The sequence below is a fragment of the Pangasianodon hypophthalmus genome, chromosome 3 (assembly GCF_027358585.1).
Source record: "Pangasianodon hypophthalmus isolate fPanHyp1 chromosome 3, fPanHyp1.pri, whole genome shotgun sequence".
Lineage (NCBI taxonomy): Eukaryota > Metazoa > Chordata > Actinopteri > Siluriformes > Pangasiidae > Pangasianodon > Pangasianodon hypophthalmus.
The window spans coordinates 18,444,370-18,463,192 of NC_069712.1; the positions used below are offsets into that span (position 1 = coordinate 18,444,370).

At 37.2% G+C, this 18,823-nt stretch overlaps 1 protein-coding gene across 1 annotated transcript; it reads right to left on the reverse strand.

The window, feature by feature from the left end:
• Positions 1–1,867: 1,867 nt before the first annotated feature.
• LOC117596862 (spermatogenesis-associated protein 48) lies at positions 1,868–7,772 on the reverse strand. The gene is given in 11 exon segments (XM_053232389.1): positions 1,868–2,036; positions 4,674–4,733; positions 4,735–4,770; positions 4,921–4,999; positions 5,109–5,167; positions 5,616–5,683; positions 5,791–5,815; positions 5,817–5,927; positions 6,162–6,235; positions 7,289–7,610; positions 7,765–7,772. Coding segments are annotated over 11 exon segments (1,011 nt in total).
• Between the last annotated feature and the right edge of the window lie 11,051 nt (positions 7,773–18,823).

The window sequence follows — 18,823 nt, forward strand, 5'->3', positions numbered from 1 at the left end:
GGTGCCAGACAGATACCATAATCTTTAAAACACATTTAATACCATATCACAGCACTGTTAGATTCTCTATTCTGATTAGAACTTGTGGATTAATTAATTTAATTTTACAGTACTTTAGCTGCAAGGCAAATATTGATATGCTCATTCTAACATGTTATAGTACAATGTGCCATTCTTTAATAAGAAAAATGATAGCACTGGCAAATTGCTATGGCATAAGAAGACTAAAGCACTTCGGGACACGCTATTTTTGGAAAATAATCAACGCTGGTATGGTAACACATCACACCACCCCGTCGTTGATTAGTTTCCTATAACAGCACACCCCACTGTGTTTTATTATTTATTATTATTTGTTTTGAATACAGTATTTTTCTACAGTAAAATACTATGTGTCACTGTAGTGGTAGGTAGATTAGCTGTATTTCTGATTAAAAGGTTTAACACCTTGTTTAAAAAGTAACTCTAAAAGTGAAAGCATCATATAAGAAAAAAAAAGATTAGCATAAAATAAGCACAACAGTCAGACTTAACCTTGTCTCACTTTATTTTTCTAACTTCCCTTTATTAGAAACTTGTATGATGTTAGTTAATACACAAAACGTCCAACCTATTACAATATATATATCAACGCAGTGGTGCAGGGTTTGGCATGCAGTGACTGTTGTGTCTTCTCATTTTAATTGTATCAGAGCTCGTAATGCCTGGAGAGCAAGAGCTCGGAAAAACATCTTGTATCTTGCAAAAGGAGATGCAGAGGTGAGGCCCCTCCAAACCAAACCCAGGCCAGTAAAACGTCCATGGCCCCAGCATGGACGTTAGTGGTTATCTTCTAACCACATCTCCATCTCTGGAAATGGTGTGGACAGGGCTGTTACCTCCACGGCTCTGGTCTCTAACTAACAGACAGAAACAGCAAGCTAAGCAAGCTGCTGGAGTGTGCAGGCATCAATAATAGCACCTAACACACACTAAAATTAGCAAGGGGGCCTCTTTTTAACACATCATTCCTACACATGCTTTAGTAGCTTATACAGATGGACAATAATTGAATGAATTCATTTATTACTCAATAATAGTTTTTATTGTGTTCTGTTATACTGTAAACTGTATGGCCTACTCCATATCAATTAATAATCTTATTTAAATCGATAAAAATTTATTTAGTCGATAAATTATCCTCCATATCAAAAAATTATTTCATTGACTAGAGCCCATTTAACTTAAAAAAAAAGTTAAAATTTGGTGAAGGGAAATCATCCTTTACATTAAGGTATGTTTGGGTATGCTAACTGAGTGAAATCCTGAGGGGTTTGTAGCACAGAAATGAAGGTTACAGGGGGGGAAACAGGAAACCAGCACGTTCCTACTTCCTGTCAACAGGTGAAGCTACATTGTCTTTTCTCTTTTATTCTCCAACCACAGTTCTTGGGGTGTAGAGTATTTCAGAAAGTCTTTTTAAGAAACAGCAGATATTTCTTCATAGTTTACCTACTGCTGTATAAATACCTGAGACATAATGAAACAGCAGCAAAGTTTAGCGGCATTGTTGCAACATTTTGTTATTGCAGTTGATTGAGTAAATTCTCTGAGGAAGCCACAATATGTAAAAAGGACTTGAGAAAACGATATGCAGGCATCACACTTTGATGCACACACCACACACATACGAAAGTGCAACACAATGAAATATTCCTCCATATTCACAGAACATCTCATCTGAATCAAAGGAAATTATGCTAATGAAGCATCTCATTATTCTAAACTTACAGAGAGCCAGTCTGTGCAATCACATCATTAAAGATCTATTCACAGATACAGACTAGACTTCTTGAAAAGAAACATTTTTTATTTCTCCATTTGGTGGCTATTCCATTTTTGTGCATTGAGACTATGAACAAATGGGAGGTGAGGGAGCTTTAGGTTGAAGGAAATGATTGCCTGGTGGGACAGTGATGACCAGAGGGGACAGAGGGCCTTGCCTATCATAGGATGATGGTGTTGAACTGCTCCTACAAAATACACAGATCACCCACATTTAAAACAGCAGAATAATGGAGCTGAATGTTAACACATTATACCTTATAGTCTCAGGAAATAACAATCTAATCTAATCAGTTGTACAGCCAGTGACATGAAGCCATTTACCTTCTCCAAATGTTATATGGTTTTTAGAGTCAAAACAGAAGATTAGTTGCATTTTTTGCAAGTCATTTACAAGGCCTAGATGAACCAAAACAAAAATGCTTGTTATAAGCAGAGTTAAGAGGAAGCTCTTAAGGTGCTAACTGGTCCTCTTTTTCTGCTATAAGGGAAAGCTGGGAGGGCTGCTTTATCAGCAGAGGAAACAGATTTCAGAGGGCGAGTCGCTCCAGGAAAATGGATCTGGGTCGACCGAAAACCACGATTACCACCAGCAGCTAGAACAGCTCAGCTCTGGATATGGCCATCTGTGGAAGGCTTCTCCAAAAGCGGGTAAACCAGCTCTTCTGAGACCCAGTTAGGAAACACGTTTTCAAAAAAAACAAAAAAAAAACAGTCCCTGGGTGAGGAGTTTGGTTTTCCTCTAGTGCCTCTCTTACACATTGCCTCCTCCTTCTTCCTCTCTACTCAAGCTGCACATGGCTCAATCCTACTCATTCTGAAAGCTGAGGACGTTTTACCGTTGATGCTGACACTGAAAGGGAGGGAGATTGTTGACCTGACATACCCCAAGTGTGGGCCACACTTCAACATCAATGCTCATAGTGGTACTTTTTACAGTTCCTCATTTTAATGATTTACAAGTTCCTTTTCCATCTGCCCATCTCCTTATTCCACACATTTCAGTATGCTTTGTGGAGTGATGACTTTGTCAACCCTTGTGCTTAAATCATCTTTTGGTGACTTAAATCTACTGTGTGTGACATCTCAGACCTCTCTGATAACGAAGGTAGTCCAAGAGTTGAAGAGCTGTAAATTTAAGCCACAGAATTGTGTTTCAAACAATAAGGAACACAAGGGAGTGTTATACAAAGACCAGCAGCTGTAGACGTCACAGTGGGGTGAAACTGACTACCCAGGGCCTCTAGACCAGGGGTTCTCAAACTTTTTTCAGCCAGGGATCCTTTTAACTGTGAAAATATTTTACAGACCCCCTCAGTACCAATTTATTTTTAAACATAATACAACTATTCAAATATTAGGCTCATTATTAAAATGTGTACAATGATATTTTGGCTATTTGCTGGAACTATAGAGCTTTCATTGTTTTTGAGTTACTAAGGTTTAGATTAAATCCATTCACTGTGTGTGATCAGTCAAACAGGCTAATAAGTATATTGTGGGTTGTGATTTCCACCACTGAAAGAAAATCTAAAAAATCGTGGACCCCCCACGGACGGCACTTTGAGAACCACAGATCTGGATGAAAAAGACCCTGAAGGGAACAGGAATAAACAGGTTGAAAATAGGAGCGGGCCCTGCAGAGCCCTATATTTGCACAGGGCACAGAAATTCCTAAAAGACCCATGCATCCAGCTATGTTTGAAACCTAGATAAGAGAGAGGAAACAGAGAAAAAGAAAGAGGTAGAGAGGAAATGGCAAATAGATAACTGCAAAATTATCCACTATTTAGTATTTATTTGATTAAAACTATTATTATCAAATAAAGATCTCCTGCATTATTTTGCATTACAGAGAAACAGCTTTTTAATAATAACTGTGTGTCTCATCTGAGACAGGTGCAACATAACTTCAGAAGCACTTATTGTGTCAGGTCTCTCAGGAAAACAGTACGAATGTACTGCATTGCTGCCATCTGCTGAGCTAACACAGTGTACACGTGCTGGGATGCGGGCAATGAAAACTCACACAACAGACTCCAGGTTTCCTCAGCAAAATAAAATGAAATTTATCTAACTTGTTTGTTTGGCATGTTTGATACAGATAAAACAGGTAATGAATAGATATTTATGCTCCTTATAAACCAAGTGAAATTAGTACTGTATACACCATATATTGTATATAGTAATTTGATTCAAATATTTACAAATAATAAACTAGGAATTATGCTGTTTAGCATTTTTTTATGTAATTAAAAATGTAATGTAAAAATGTAAAATGTAAAAATGTAATTTTAGTGATTGCATTCAGAGCTCACCATCCATTTAAAATATAGTAATTCTGCTTCTTCCAACAATATATATGGTTAAGACTCATGTAATTATTTCCATTTCAAACACCTTCTAAATGACTTTATACACCCAAAGAGAGGCTTCCTATTTGAAATATATAGATTAGGCCTGGTATCCTGCTCTCCTGGTATCATGTTGCATATTTCAGGGAGAAACAGTGTGTAGATTACAATATTTTTAGCCTAAAATCTGTAAAATTATAGTTAAAAAGATCCAAAAACTGATGTTTTTTGTCAAAATGTAGACACTTTTTATGAATTGTATGTTACAGTGTATAGCTTTAGATTCCAGTAGAGTTTTCCAGATTATATTTGTAGCATGATAGCATTTCTATGCTTTTAGACAGTACTCTTATGTGCAATATGATATTTTCCAGATATAACATTTTCTATTTTCACTAAAAGTGAATCTGTGTCATTTCAAGAGGTAAAAGTATTTTTTTTTTGCAAAAAAATAATTTTATGTTCAATGTGTGCTATACTATGTATGTGCCTTACCCTGTAGTCTGATGAGTGAGCATTGAAGGCGGCTGGCCGGTGGCTACGGTGTGTGGTCTGTAGAGCTTCCCCAGTATAACCAGGAATAGTGGGATGGCTTTAAAGAAAGACACATCACATATGACACATGCAGAAACTCAACCAACTGAAATTGCAGCATTCACATCAGTTAAAACAGCATTGTATTTATACATTATGTTATATTCCATCACATCATGTACTGTACAAATATCCACTGCTCACATACTTGACTGTGGGAGTGTCGGGAGGTAAGACGGTACACAGCACTGTCAGTGAGATGAAGTCTTTCTCTGGGATGTCAATATCTCAGATCCAATCACACCACGGTGCAGAACAGTAACACATAATAGCAACCCTTAGTTCATATGTATATATGCATTTTCCTAATTTTTCTGTCAAGTTATATGGGCAAACCTTCTGCAACCACTTACTTATATAAAGGAATTTGTCCTGTTTTTCGACATGGGCTGGTGTTGTTTAAAAATGAATAGAATTTCTTTTTTTTTTTTCATTTAAAAAGAAAAAAAGAAACTTGTGATTGCATGTTTGTCTTTGTTTAAAAGTTCAGTGTTACAGCACAAAGGAATAATAGCTTACAGCACTAAGGAATAATAGCTTGCTCATGGAAATGTGTACGTTTTAAATTAGATTTTAAGGCAACATGAACCTTCGAGAGGACTACAGAAGAAATGTGTATTGAACTCTTTCAGTTCTCTCAAATACAGACTGCTGGCAGGAAGTGAATAAGTGAGAGAATTTGTAAGTTCAGTTATGAAAGGGTTCAGTAAAAAATTCTGTTATAACATATTTTACAGCAGTTACTGATAGAAAATTAAAGGTCACTTGTTCAACACATGCTCGTTACACAAGATGAATAACAACAATTACTAAGAAAATTAAAATATTACACAAATCACTTACAAACTGAAGGCTTTCTTCACATCATATAAGGCATGAATCTGATGCCTATTCCAATGAGGTCCAATAGTCTTGAAGAGAAACAAGGAAATAAACTGAGCAGGAGAAAAGCCTACAGATGTACATGATATTGGACACACATGGAGCCACAGATGGGCTTACTGAATGGAAAATTAACCCGCCATAGTTCAGGCCTGCTATGGTCTCTTCAAAGCGAAGCACTGGCTTACAGTGTCTGCCATTTTCTCCAGAGTACTCAGTGTTGGTTTGAGATGAGGGTATAACTTAGAGTCCCAGTTTATATCTTCATAACCTGTATAACAGAGCATCACTGATATTACACATAGATAAAATGTGCCTTATAAAGTTATTAAAGCTGTCTAATTGCACACAGCTGAATGTCTGTCTGCTCTGGTATTTAAGTATACACAACAAATTTATCTCTTTTACCACTTATTAAATAATGAAAGGACTGCAGAGACGTGTGCATGAAATGGCAGGTGGAAAAGAAAATGCTTGCTCTGATAGGAAACATCAGAGATCCTTAATCTTTGAGCTTCTGATGTGTAGATGTACCGCAAATCCTTGTCCATCGATTTAGGGGGAAGAAAGGTACATGCATCCTAGATGCTTAAAAAAAAGATGAAGGGGCACAGTATTATGCCCAATATGGGAACTATGAATACACTGGATAATGCAATAGATAAATATCAGCTGTATAAATAGGTATGATTCCTATCTACTTAAAGTAGTCACACAATAGTTTAACCTAACATTACTGCAGTAAGAGCTGCTTGCATAAATAAATAGGGACTACTAAACGAACAGCACTCTCTCCAACCTCCCAACACACCTGAGCCAGGAATCTAATGTGTACTTGATAGCTTGTTGCAGGTCTTTCATGAGGGAGAGAACAAAAATAAGGACTGTCATTGAAGACACTAATCTAATCTAAAGATAATGGGGGAGCATTTCAGCATCCTTCCTGAAAATTCATCCTGCATCAGAAGAGTATCATGTAATTACCATTCCCCCCTCCAACAACCCCACCACCACCCCCAACCCCTACCCTCTTCAGATCTTCACATCCCAGAGGACTGGTGGAAACTGGAACAGCTCTCTCCCTGATGCTGTGGTCTTACAAAATAAAAATTAATGAGTCTGACAATTATATACTTATCTATAATTGCTAAATCTATTAAGGAAGGTAACTATTAAGGAATAAAACACTTTGGGAAATACTGTTATAGGAAATACTCGTTTCTTCACCAGTATCTCCTTTTTCCCTCACATAATTAAGTTAAAAAAAAAAAAAAAAAAAAGCCAGAAGGTGCAAAATTCCTCTGTCCAGAAGACTCTCCATTACAAAGTGCTGCCACTGGAGACTCCTTCCATATATTGTAAGACATGAAATAAACATCTGAAAACTTACAGAAATTTTCATCCTACAAATGATTATTCGTTTACCTTTGTTAAATAACAACACATTCCTTTAAGTGGTTTATTATTAAGCCTAGATTATGTAGATCATCCATCATACAAGTCTGTGTTTATGAGACCGTATGGTATTAGAGTGAGTATATTAATATAAACCTGTGATTAGCCTTACAGCAGGGACTACTGGGGAACTCAACAGCTCTGTGGTATAAGTGTGGTAAGTAGTGAACCTATTGTACATTCCTTTCAAGCTTAACTTTGACTCTGGAGTTCCAGTGTGTCTCATACGTCCCGGCTGCAGGTCTGAGTGAGGGAGTGTGAGGTCGATGTGTCACTGCCCTCTGATCAGATGGAGCAGTACACAGTGTGTGGGTGTGTGTCTGTGTGGGATTGTGTCTGTGTCACTGAGTGGGGCACATGACACCACCCCACAGCGGGGCCAGAGGAGCACCGGGGCTCAGGGCAGAGGCCTGAGGCTGGAGCTTAATAAAAACATAGCTGACTCTTTCCATCAAGCTCTCAATGTCGTAGTGTCCCCTTTTATACAGTGCATTCATATATCTGCTTGTCGCTCATAGCTAGGCCTACATGCCTCCAAACGGAGTAAGCCGAGCAATGATATGACTGGCTGTGATTACACCGCTATCAAGTGTGTAGACTACTGTGAGTGGGTAAGCAGGAATACCTGTCGCTGCATCATGTCGGTGTACCCTACTTATTCATGTTGCGTATTTGACTGCAGGCCTGCTACTAACGCTAGCTAAATTTCTTCAAAAGTTGATGGCAGACCTTTTGAGCACAATAAAACTGCAACAGGAGACAATTCTGTTTGAGGGAAGGAAGGGAGAAAAAAAAAAAAAAAAAAAAAAAAAAAAAAAAAAAAACCAGCCGCAAGTGTAGAATGTGTCCACTAGGGGGCGATCATGTGCTAAGGACAGACCTGCACAGTGGACTCTACAGAGGAGAGTGGACTCGAGCCTTAACTTGCATATATATAAATATAAGTTAATAAATATAAATATATTTATATAAATATAAATGTATTCACACAAAATTCCATTCAAATTATTTCACAGTTCATTAACATTTGATTTTATTTATTTTAATTACAGCTTTGCTTTGTGTGCGGACATGGTGACAGGAAATGTATGACTGCGAAAGGTTTGCTTGTTTACGATCAGTGAGGCAAAATGCGACAGTTTTGTTTGAAAAATACATGAAAAACATTATACAGCCACGTAAAGGTATACCCTGGGCTCCCATATGCTTCACTACAGGAGGAGTTATGGCTGACAAAAGCCAGAAATGTCCACTCTGGTGCTGAAGCTGCAGCAGTGTACAGTGATAAGAACAGCTGAGAGTTTGCTGTAACAGAGACTTTAATAATTAGAAAAAGCATAATTACAATATAAGACGTAGTAAATATCATAGATGTAAGTAAGATAAGTCAAACATTTAAAGAGATAAAAGAAAATTTTATATTGGCTCATCAGAGTATAGCAGCCACTGGTATAGGCTACTCATTCATGAATGTGGGCACTTAAGTAAAAATTAGTTATATCTTTATATTTATGTGTGAAAATAAATCTGTTGTAATAATTGCCTGTTTAACGGTTATAAATAAACGCTATAACTGCATGACTTTACATGGAAACATACTTATCCTACCTAAAAATGGTTTAAAAAAAAATAAAAAATCTAGACTGTGAATTTGGTGAAGAGATGTCAGTCAGTCAGAGCTCCCTTTGTAACTTGCTTCTTTGTAATAGCATAACTTGCCATAGATTGTATTCATTCAGTCATTCATCCACTTGTTCCTGGACATGTTCATGGTGGATCTGGAATCTATACTGGGAACACCAGTCCATTGCAGGGCTCCACACACACACACACACACACATACACACATATACATATACATATATATATATATATATATATATATATATATATATATATATATATATATATATATACACACACACATTCACACACTCAGTGACAACTAGGGGCAATTTAGTATAGCCAGTACACATACTGACATGTTTTTGGTCGGTGGAAGAAAACCAGATAACCCTGGAGCTGTGTTATATGCAGTGTTAGTAGATTTAAAACTATGAATAGTTGTATTATACTTGCTCAAGACAGGCAGGTCTGGCTTTATGATCATTTCTGTCCCATTGCACATTTACATTAGCCTACGTCCCACTGCTTTGCCAATGTTTCACTCAGTTAGACTCAGTGCAATTATCATCAGTGCAGATATATTGATATTCACATCACCTGCAATATGCAGAAACATAGGCCACTTGTAACAAAGAAAATGTTCGAAAATCAGTTGGAGGTACAGCAGATTTTATCAGGGTAGAGCTGCACCTTCCCTCATAGCCAAATTGGCTTACTAATATGGCGGGGGTGCTGACAAATGAAAGTAGTTAGCAACAGCGGCATCTGGATTTTCTATACGTTTGGTAGTCAGACTGATAGCCTGACAGCACATACACTTGGGGAATGTAACCAGAATTACCTTTTGCTCCAGTGTTGGAAAAATAAAACTACATAAGACCAGCTTTACAAGACACCTTCTTATATCTGTCTCTGTCTGATCCTAAGTCCTTTATTGTGTAACAGCTTTACTTGTTGAATTCATGTTTCATAGGATTATTTTATTATTTTATTCATAGTTCATAGTTATTTATTCATAGTTATGTAACTTTATTGACATGCTGAGTAAACTGTTTTAACCATTCTCTACAGGGAAACATTGAAATTAAAAAGGAAAAATTCAATAATTGTATGATTTGTTTTCCTTTCAAACTATCAAAAACAGTAGCCATGCAATATACTGCCTAGTGTGTACTTTAAACATAAACTTTATTACATGCATAAACATGGATATTTCAGCTTATGAGAACATATCAATCATGACGAACAGGAGAAAATGCTGGCTGCTGCCATTAGCCATGTGTAGCACACGCTATACAGTCTGAGTGTAAAACACTTTGCAGCTGAAACTCACTGAGGCCAATTACAAAGGAAATACACTTCTTACCATCTCGGACCAGATCAGAAGACTGTGTTCACTCGTGAGCCGGTGTTGCAGTGAGACAAGGGAAATAATCATCAAGACAGGATTATAATTATAAGATTCAAAAAACAAAAACAAAAAAAAAAATCTACAATGATGATAACTCTCAGGCAGGATATCCAATGACACACCAAATCAACCTCAAATCAGCTGTCCTTGATGGAATTGACAGGAAATTAGCTCAGTTCAATATCCACCATACTTCTGTTTCATTGCTCAGTCATAAAACGTAGTAGTTCTTGTCCACAGCTGCGACAATATCCCAAAGAATAAATAAATAAAATTAATTTTATGTATGGTCCTACCACTTAAATGGTTATGAGTTGTCCAAGCTCAGGAAAACAAGATTCCCTCTCCAGTTTCCACCAATGTTGAGCACTCCTCGCTGACAGCAGAAACAGTTCTACACCAGAAATTTTTAAGAAACTCCTCATGCAGTACCAAGAAGGTCTCAAGGAACAGGAACAACAAAATAGAAATGAGGGGAAAAAAAGGGGAAAAAAGAGGGAGGGGGGGGAAACCCAGCCTTGCAAAGACAAGGTGAAATTCACAATTAATTACGATAAACTCCTATTTAACATCCTTAACATTTCAAATGAGCATTTTCAACATAAAGCCTTTTTTCCCCCACAATACACCAATACACATTTACAAGCACTTATTTCCCTCTTTAACACATTTCATTAACAGAAATATAACTAAAATAATGAATTATCTGCGTCCACTCGATTAGCATATAGCTCGTAGCACATGAGACTGCATGGTTAGCTAAAAACACTTTTAAACACTAACTCAACTCCTTAATTTACCATTTCACTCACATTCTTAACTAAAGAAGGTAATTTATTAACTCACTTACCAAGAAAAGAATGACAACTATTAGAAAAAGTCTGTTTTACAAAGTTTTCATCAGATGAGTCTATCGTAATTAATTGTGAATTTCACCTTGAATTTCAATACAAACGCGGTTATCAGCTTTCTGTAGGACTGTATGTAACGTGCGTCACTGCTCCGGCAGCCATTTCCCTCTTTTCCCCGAGATGACTCTGCTCACTTCTACTTAGCACTTGTGATGACGCAACCCAATAAAGGCGGAGCTAATTCCAATTATTTAATTTAATTTTATTTATTATTTTTATTTTTATTTTTTTTATTTTTTTGTGACGTCTACTGTCATTTCTTCAACAATATTAGATTTATTGCCCATTAAAATAAACAGTAAAATGTTTATATGTGCATCTTAGTACTTATTAGAACCTTTTACAGGTTCAGTGTGGGTATAGTAACCTAGGTTACACATGCCACCTAGTTGACAAGTGGAGAATGCTGTGTGTAATGTTAACATTCTTTAACAGACAAAAAAGTAAAAGCTGCCTTCTATATAATGTGATACATACTGTATCTTAATACATGAGTTTATATCCTATGACCTTAAATGGTTTGGGTCTTCATCATTATCACCAGCATGCTTGTTCTGAAATGTAAATCTGATCCTGATTAAGAGATAAAGTAGGCCTATTTCCTGAGTATTTTACTAAATATTGATTGTTCATACTCATACATTTGAGAATGCTTCTATTTTACTTGAGTATCTTTATGTTTTGTTTTTTTTTTTGAGTATTTAGAAAAATGCAAGTTATGTAAATGTCTAAACCTGCACAGTTAACTGAACTGTTGCATAACGTGACCTGTGACCCATGTATGGTTTTTACTAGTCATGTCAAAATACACTCACTGAACACTTTATAAGGAACACTGTGCTAATACTGGGTAGGACCTCCCTTTCCTCTCAGAACAGCCTGAATTCTTCTTGGCATGGATTCCACAAGATATTAGAAACACTCCTTTGAGTTTCTGGTCCAGTTTAGGTGCACTTTCATGCTGCAAATCTCTCGTTCTACCACATCCCAAAGGTGTTCTATTGGATTCAGATACAGTGACTGGGAAGGCCCCTTAAGAACACAGATCTCATTGTCATGTTCATGAAACCAGCTTGAGACGACTTTAGCTATGTGACATGGTGCATTATCATGCTGGAAGTAGCCATTAGAAGATGGGTTAATTGTGGCCATGAAGGGATGCACATGGTCAGCAACAATACTCAAATAGGCATTCAAGCGATGATTGATTGGGATTAATGCACCCAAAGTGTGCCAAGAAAACATTCCCCACACCATCACACCACCTCCACCAGCCTGGACTGTTGACACACCCTACCATCTGTGTGCCTCAGCAGAAATGGAGCTTCATCAGACCAGGCTACGTTTTTCCAGTCTTCAACTGTCCAGTTTTGGTGAGCCTGTGCCCACTGCAGCCTCGGCTTTCTGTTCTTGGCTGACAGAAGTGGAACCCAACGTGGTCTTGTGCTGTTGTAGCCCATCCACCTCAAGGTTCAATGTGTTGTGCATTCTAAGATGCTTTTCTGCTCACCTCAATTGTACAGAGTGGTTATCTGAGTTACTGTAGCCTTTCTGTCTGCTCGAAACAGTCTCACCATTCTCCGTTGACCTTTCTCATCAACAAGGCATTTCCGTCCGCAGAACTGCTGCTCATGGGATGTTTTTTCTTTATTGCACCATTATGAGTAAACTCTAGAGACTGTTGTGCATTAAAATCCCAGGAAATCAGCAGTTGTAGAAATACTCAAACCTGCCCATCTGGCACCAATAATCATGCCACGGTCAAAATCACTTAGATCACATCTTTTTCCACATTCTGATGGTTGATGTGAACATTACCCAAAGCTGCTGGCCCGTATCTGCATGATTTTATGCATTGCACTGCTACCGTGCAATTGGCTAATTATGTAATTGCATGAATGAGTAGGTGTACAGATGTTCCTAATAAAATGTTTGGTAAGAGTATACCATAATAATGATGATTTTATCACTACCATTAGATAAGGTGGCTACTTAGTTAGCTTCCTGGCATCTAAATATTTTGGGGTACCACTTCATTCTCTAAATAATTTCCAGATTAAACTGTTACTTTATAAGTTCACAAAATGAGCTCATATGTAACACTGCCTTTTTTGTGGAAAAATATTTGTTTAGCATTGCGTTATAACATCTGTATAATCAGAATAAAACATTCAAGCTGAGTAAACCATTTAAAAATCTTTGAATATAAAGATAAACATTTAGTATTTGTTAAATATTTTTAAAAGTCTAATAAATTATATTAAAAATAATTATATTATAATTATATTAAATATTCAATTTTCTAAATAAACTGTTAAAAAATGTTAAAACATATTTAACATAAATACTCAGCAAACATCTACAGAACCTAATTAACGTTATTTGGCAAGGGAGTGGGGCATGTAACGCCCCCTCAAGTTAATTATGTTGAAAATGATGTTGCAGGTTCATTTCAGCAGAGTGCTTTCTGTAGGAACTCACATTCAGGCTTTTAACTGAGTAATCAACACAGCTTCTCTACAGCTTCATACAGCTCCTGCACTATGCACAAAGCTGGATACATTGGTTCAAACTGACCCTCTGTTTATTACTGTATAAAGCAAATGCTAGGCCTCTTGTGACTCATAAACGGAATCAGAATAATCAGGTGCTTTTGCATAATTGCTTTAGTACTTATGTACTGTAAAGCATTTCAGATGTATCTAAAATTGAGATTTTTTGTGATGCACAAATATAATTATTACATTTTATATTCTCAGGCCCGTTTACAGTAGGGTGTAATTCTCTGTCGTCATGTGAATGATTAGATTGATTCATCTTCAGTAACAGCTTTATCCTGGTCAGTGTCATGCTGAATTCGAGCCTATTCCAGAAACGCCAGGCATGAGGTGGGACACCAGTCCACCTACTGGCATGTTTTTGGGTGTGGGAGGAAACCAGAGAACCTGGAGGATACCTCAAACAGACAGTGGGTGAAAATGCTGCATCACCATGCCACCCAATTTCTAGAAGTTGATTTTTTTTTCCTCTGAATTTCAGGTAATGACTTGAACAATCCTTGGAGTGTTTTTAAGAAACTCGACAGAATAGACTCATTAGGATTGAGCCTCATTCAAACTGGTGGCATTAGACCAATCCACTAAGATACCCATCACCAATTTTATTTAAGCCCTGAAAATCCCACTGAAATTTTTTTGAAGATTCTGTATCATTCTCACAATTTCTTCATAGCACTCCAACAAATATAACCTGTATAAAAAGTATTACATTGCACTGTGTAGTTGAAGTCATATTCCTGAAATGTGATTAATGCATGAAACAATAAAACAATTAATGGAAAAAGAAGTATGGAAAAATGCAAGAAAAAAAATCTTACATTTCAGCTGTACCTTATTTTTGTATTAACTACTTTGTGCATTTGCAAGACAACAGTACTGATTCCAATTATGTTTGGTATGGTGAGAAAATTATTGTAATGGAAAAAATTTTCATCCACATCACAAGCTGACGTCTTCCCTCGCCAAAACGCCGTCTAGCATGCCAGATCTTCTCTTGATATGGCCTGACTGATGTTTTCACATGCTCCATGTCTTACTGCAAGAGGACTCAGTCATTCATGTGGCAACTGATCAGAGGAACTTCTAAAAGTTTGTAATGATTCCAGCTTGGTGTAAAGGCTCAGATGTGGCTGGACTCACTGTCCAGCTTCCCTCATGCCACGATTGATAACACTATCAACAAAGACAGCACTGAGCTCATTAGAAAGTATTTTTGTCCTCTGCTCTTGTTTGCTCCATTGTTTTTTTGTTTTGTTTTGTTTTCCTGTGTCAATGTGTGACCTTATTTGAAATCTGACCAACTACATATTCCCGTTTTTCAGTGTGGTGACTTGTGTTCATGGGTTAACTAATACTGAAGTTCATGCAAGTAGGAATACAGTTAACTTGATGTTCATGGTTCAATGCAATATTTTTGCATCACTTTGATTACTTTGGTCTGAAACACGTAGAATAATAAATGCAAGAAAATGAGAAAGCCACAGCAAGATATACAGCATTGATCTTTCCTCTGTTGCATGAAATATGCATAGCATCTGCTCATGTATAGGTTCTGCGTGGTGGTAATTTGTGCTATACTATTTCTCATTTCAATTAATGCAGTCTGGAATTCATTTACTCTCTCTCTCTCTCTCTCTCTCTCTCTGCTTCAGGCTCATTCGGGGGAGGGGGACTACTCTTAATGAATTACAATGTCTAATATTTTTGTCTTGGTGTAAGAAATAATGTTCTCCAAAGAGAGAGTGCAATAGACTGTCTGGCTAAAATCTGAGGCTATTTTTAGTCAGCTATCCCCACCCCTTTTAAATAATTTGCAGCATCTCAAATTATTTAAATAGTACTACTTCCATTCTGTTGTGCTTGGCCATACATGACAGTGGCACTGCACCTGAATTCAGCAGGTCTTAAAAGAAACACAGATCGATATTTTAGATGCAGTCCTGGAGGCTCACTGATCAACACACTTTTAACCTTTTGCCTGCTTCCAAAAAAATGTAGCTTATGAACTAAATATCATGGCCTAAATAAGTTGGAGTGTATATGGAGCAGGGACATGAAAAAAATTGTGCAGGGCAGTGGGCTCTAGTAATGGAGTTGAGGACCCATGTTTTAGACCACAAGACTGTGTGTGTGTGTGTATGAGTTACATATTGTAATATTGTGCATATTACCGAAATTATATACAAACATCTTTTATCAACACACTCCCTTTCTAAATTTGTTTAGTATTATTTATAACTCTATGCCACAGGCTATAGCCTTTAGCCGTCAGCATGGTAATTATTCTGCTTCGTACATCTCATGCATTATTGCACTTTTACTGCCTGCTCTGCTCTCTTAAGCCCTGCTGGCTTTGGCATTTACAACCATTGAAACAGAAGTGAAATTTCAAGAGCAGACTCATCCTGTTGGGTCTTTCTCTGGGCAGCATTTGCGTATAGCACTTCCTCCCTGCTTCTTGTTCTGAGCCTCTCAAACTCAATTAGCTGATTGAAGTAATGAATTTACAGCTTTGTAGTTTCAGAGGGACTTGGGAAGAAGAGATATCTGTGAGCTGTCATGTTTGAAATCAGAAGGGCTTACTACTGCAAAACACACCTTAGTCTAAAGCTTCTTTAACAGTCATAGCTAGTACAGCTTTCTGAATACCCAGGACAAGAACACTGCTACAAGAAGGGTTTATGTTTAATGTTAGCCAGCTGTCAGCTCATAACAAAGTACATAATGTGAAATTACATAATGTGAAAAAACATTATGTGAAAAGCAGCCACTAAAACCTACACTGGAACCATCATGCATGCATTTGTAACACTTTAACTCAATTTGTATGAAAAGGTACAAATGTTAAAGTTAAGGTGAGTGGTGGCACCATTTCTAGCAACTTAATTTTTCATATAAAGTCAAAAAAGATCTAACCAAACTGCCCTGCTGCTCATACAAATATTTCATGAAATCAGGTTTTTTACAGCATAACAGTGTACAGTGTGGTACTGAGACCCATCTGCTGTGTAACCATTGCATTGCCAGATTCACTTATCATCTAATCTGCTGTAAAATGCATCAAACATCAGCCTTATCTATAAAACATTTAATACTGTCTGGAGAAATGAAATCTGTAGTTGTCCCTCATTGTAATGATTACACCCTAGATTCACTAGAGTGGCTTATATTTTCATACTTGAAAAAGTGATCTTTGCTCTTTTACATAGCATTGAATTGTGATTAAGCTGAATTCAGTTAAGGTAGTAAGATGGTATATCTTATCTAAGTAAATCTCTCTCATGCTTGGGCTGCTTTTTTCCCCACAGTGTTCATTACAATGCGGCTGGTGGGGTGGTTAAATATGTACTGTGCAATTAAATGAACTTAGACTGTTAGATAAGCCTACCAACATATGGTTAGACTGATATTATTTTATAAGCCCCTCTATTAAGTGACAAATTCTGCCTTAGCATCAAATTACACATCTTTAGCTATTAATTATTTCAGGCTGGAATACTACATGAAAGTGCCCTCACTGAAAATATCACACTCATTGCTGCTTGCTCATGTATATTTTTAGAGATACCATTACCAGAGGTGAAAAAGATGGCCTCTAAATTTGGCTGCCTTCTTCCTGAGCTCCCCCCCAATCACCAAAACACCCAAACACACACACAAACACACACATATCCCATCCCTTCTATTCCCCCTGCCCATGCCTTCTGACTTTCTCTGTCTTACATCACAGCCAACAGTTTCAATTAAGGAGTAAGATGCACTATTAGGTAGGCAACGTGTAGGGTAATGTACTTGTTCTGTTGCTTGGAGAAATGGGCCTGTCTCTTGAGATCCCTGTGTTTCCTTTATTAAACTACCATGCAATTGCACAGTCAAGCTGTTTTTATTTTCTTGGCCAGTGGGCTGAAATTACCTGAACCAGAGATGCTTAAAAGCAGCTGCCAGAGTGAATGCCATTCTCTTAGCTCCTTAACTGCTGTCAGCTAACTGGGTGTTTTAGCAAGACCTCATTTAAAACATGTCAAAACCTCTCCTTTCCTTCTGACATACCTGCTCATTTGTGGCTTTTGTGCATGTTCTCCTTTGTGGCTTTTAGTCATAAAGATATATGTCTATTACAGCCAAATGTAGTTCTATAGGGCCAATATGTCATGCAACATTCATAAGGAACCAAGAATGGTAAAAACTTGTCGCCATTTCCTTCACTGAAACAAGGAAACACAGAATGGAAAAAAGGTTCTTGACGGGAAGAGTGGCAAAATCAGTGTGCAGAGATTACACTGCAAAAAATGACATCTAAGCAAGTGAAAATAGCTTGAATAAAGTCAAATTTATCTAGTACATCCTATTATAAGATTACAATAAACCAAATCTAAGATTATTAAACCTATTTAAGGATATTTTTCTTCTAATTTCAAGTAATTACAAGCTTTAGTCTATTTTGCATCTTTGTTGAAATAATGCTTAAAATTAGCAACAGTATCTGGCAATAGAACAAAACTATTTCAAGCTTGAAATCAGCAAATATGTCTAGAAATAGATTTAATAATCTTTTCTTTGGTTTCTTTTAATCTTATAATAGGAAATACTAGATAAAAGTGACTATATTTAAGATATTTTCACTTGTTAAGATGTAATTTTTGCAGTGTAAGGTAAATGGCCAGCCTGTAACTTTCATGTAACACAGAAAAATGAGAAAAGAACAGGTTTTTGTTAACATGACCTCGTGTTCAGACAGCTTGACATCTAGTTATGCAGACACCTGTACTGAAACAATGTTCTCTCCTGAGCTGAACTTTGCCACAGCACATTGTGTATTCAGGTCACAGCAGTGCAGAGAGCAAAAGCGGTTTCTCCCTGAGCACACACTAACTCCGGCATGGAGCAGGATGTGCAGGATTATCCTTCCTGCCCAATCACTCCCCGACAGAGCCACACACCAATCAATAACACACACACAGGGAGATGCAACACGCCACCATGGCTTATAAAAGCAGATTGTCAATAGCTACCTGCTACCTCTGTTTCTGTCCAAAACAAACTCTGTGCCCGTGTTTTCTCTCTTTTAATCACTTTGTTCGCTAGTTGTTAGGAACTATCGTCCAACATGATTCAATGATTTCACTGCTTCATCACACCTGTGAAACACTGAATCAATTGTGTTTGAGCAAGAAAATCAGCAAACTTTGCTTGAACTCATGCCTCCAG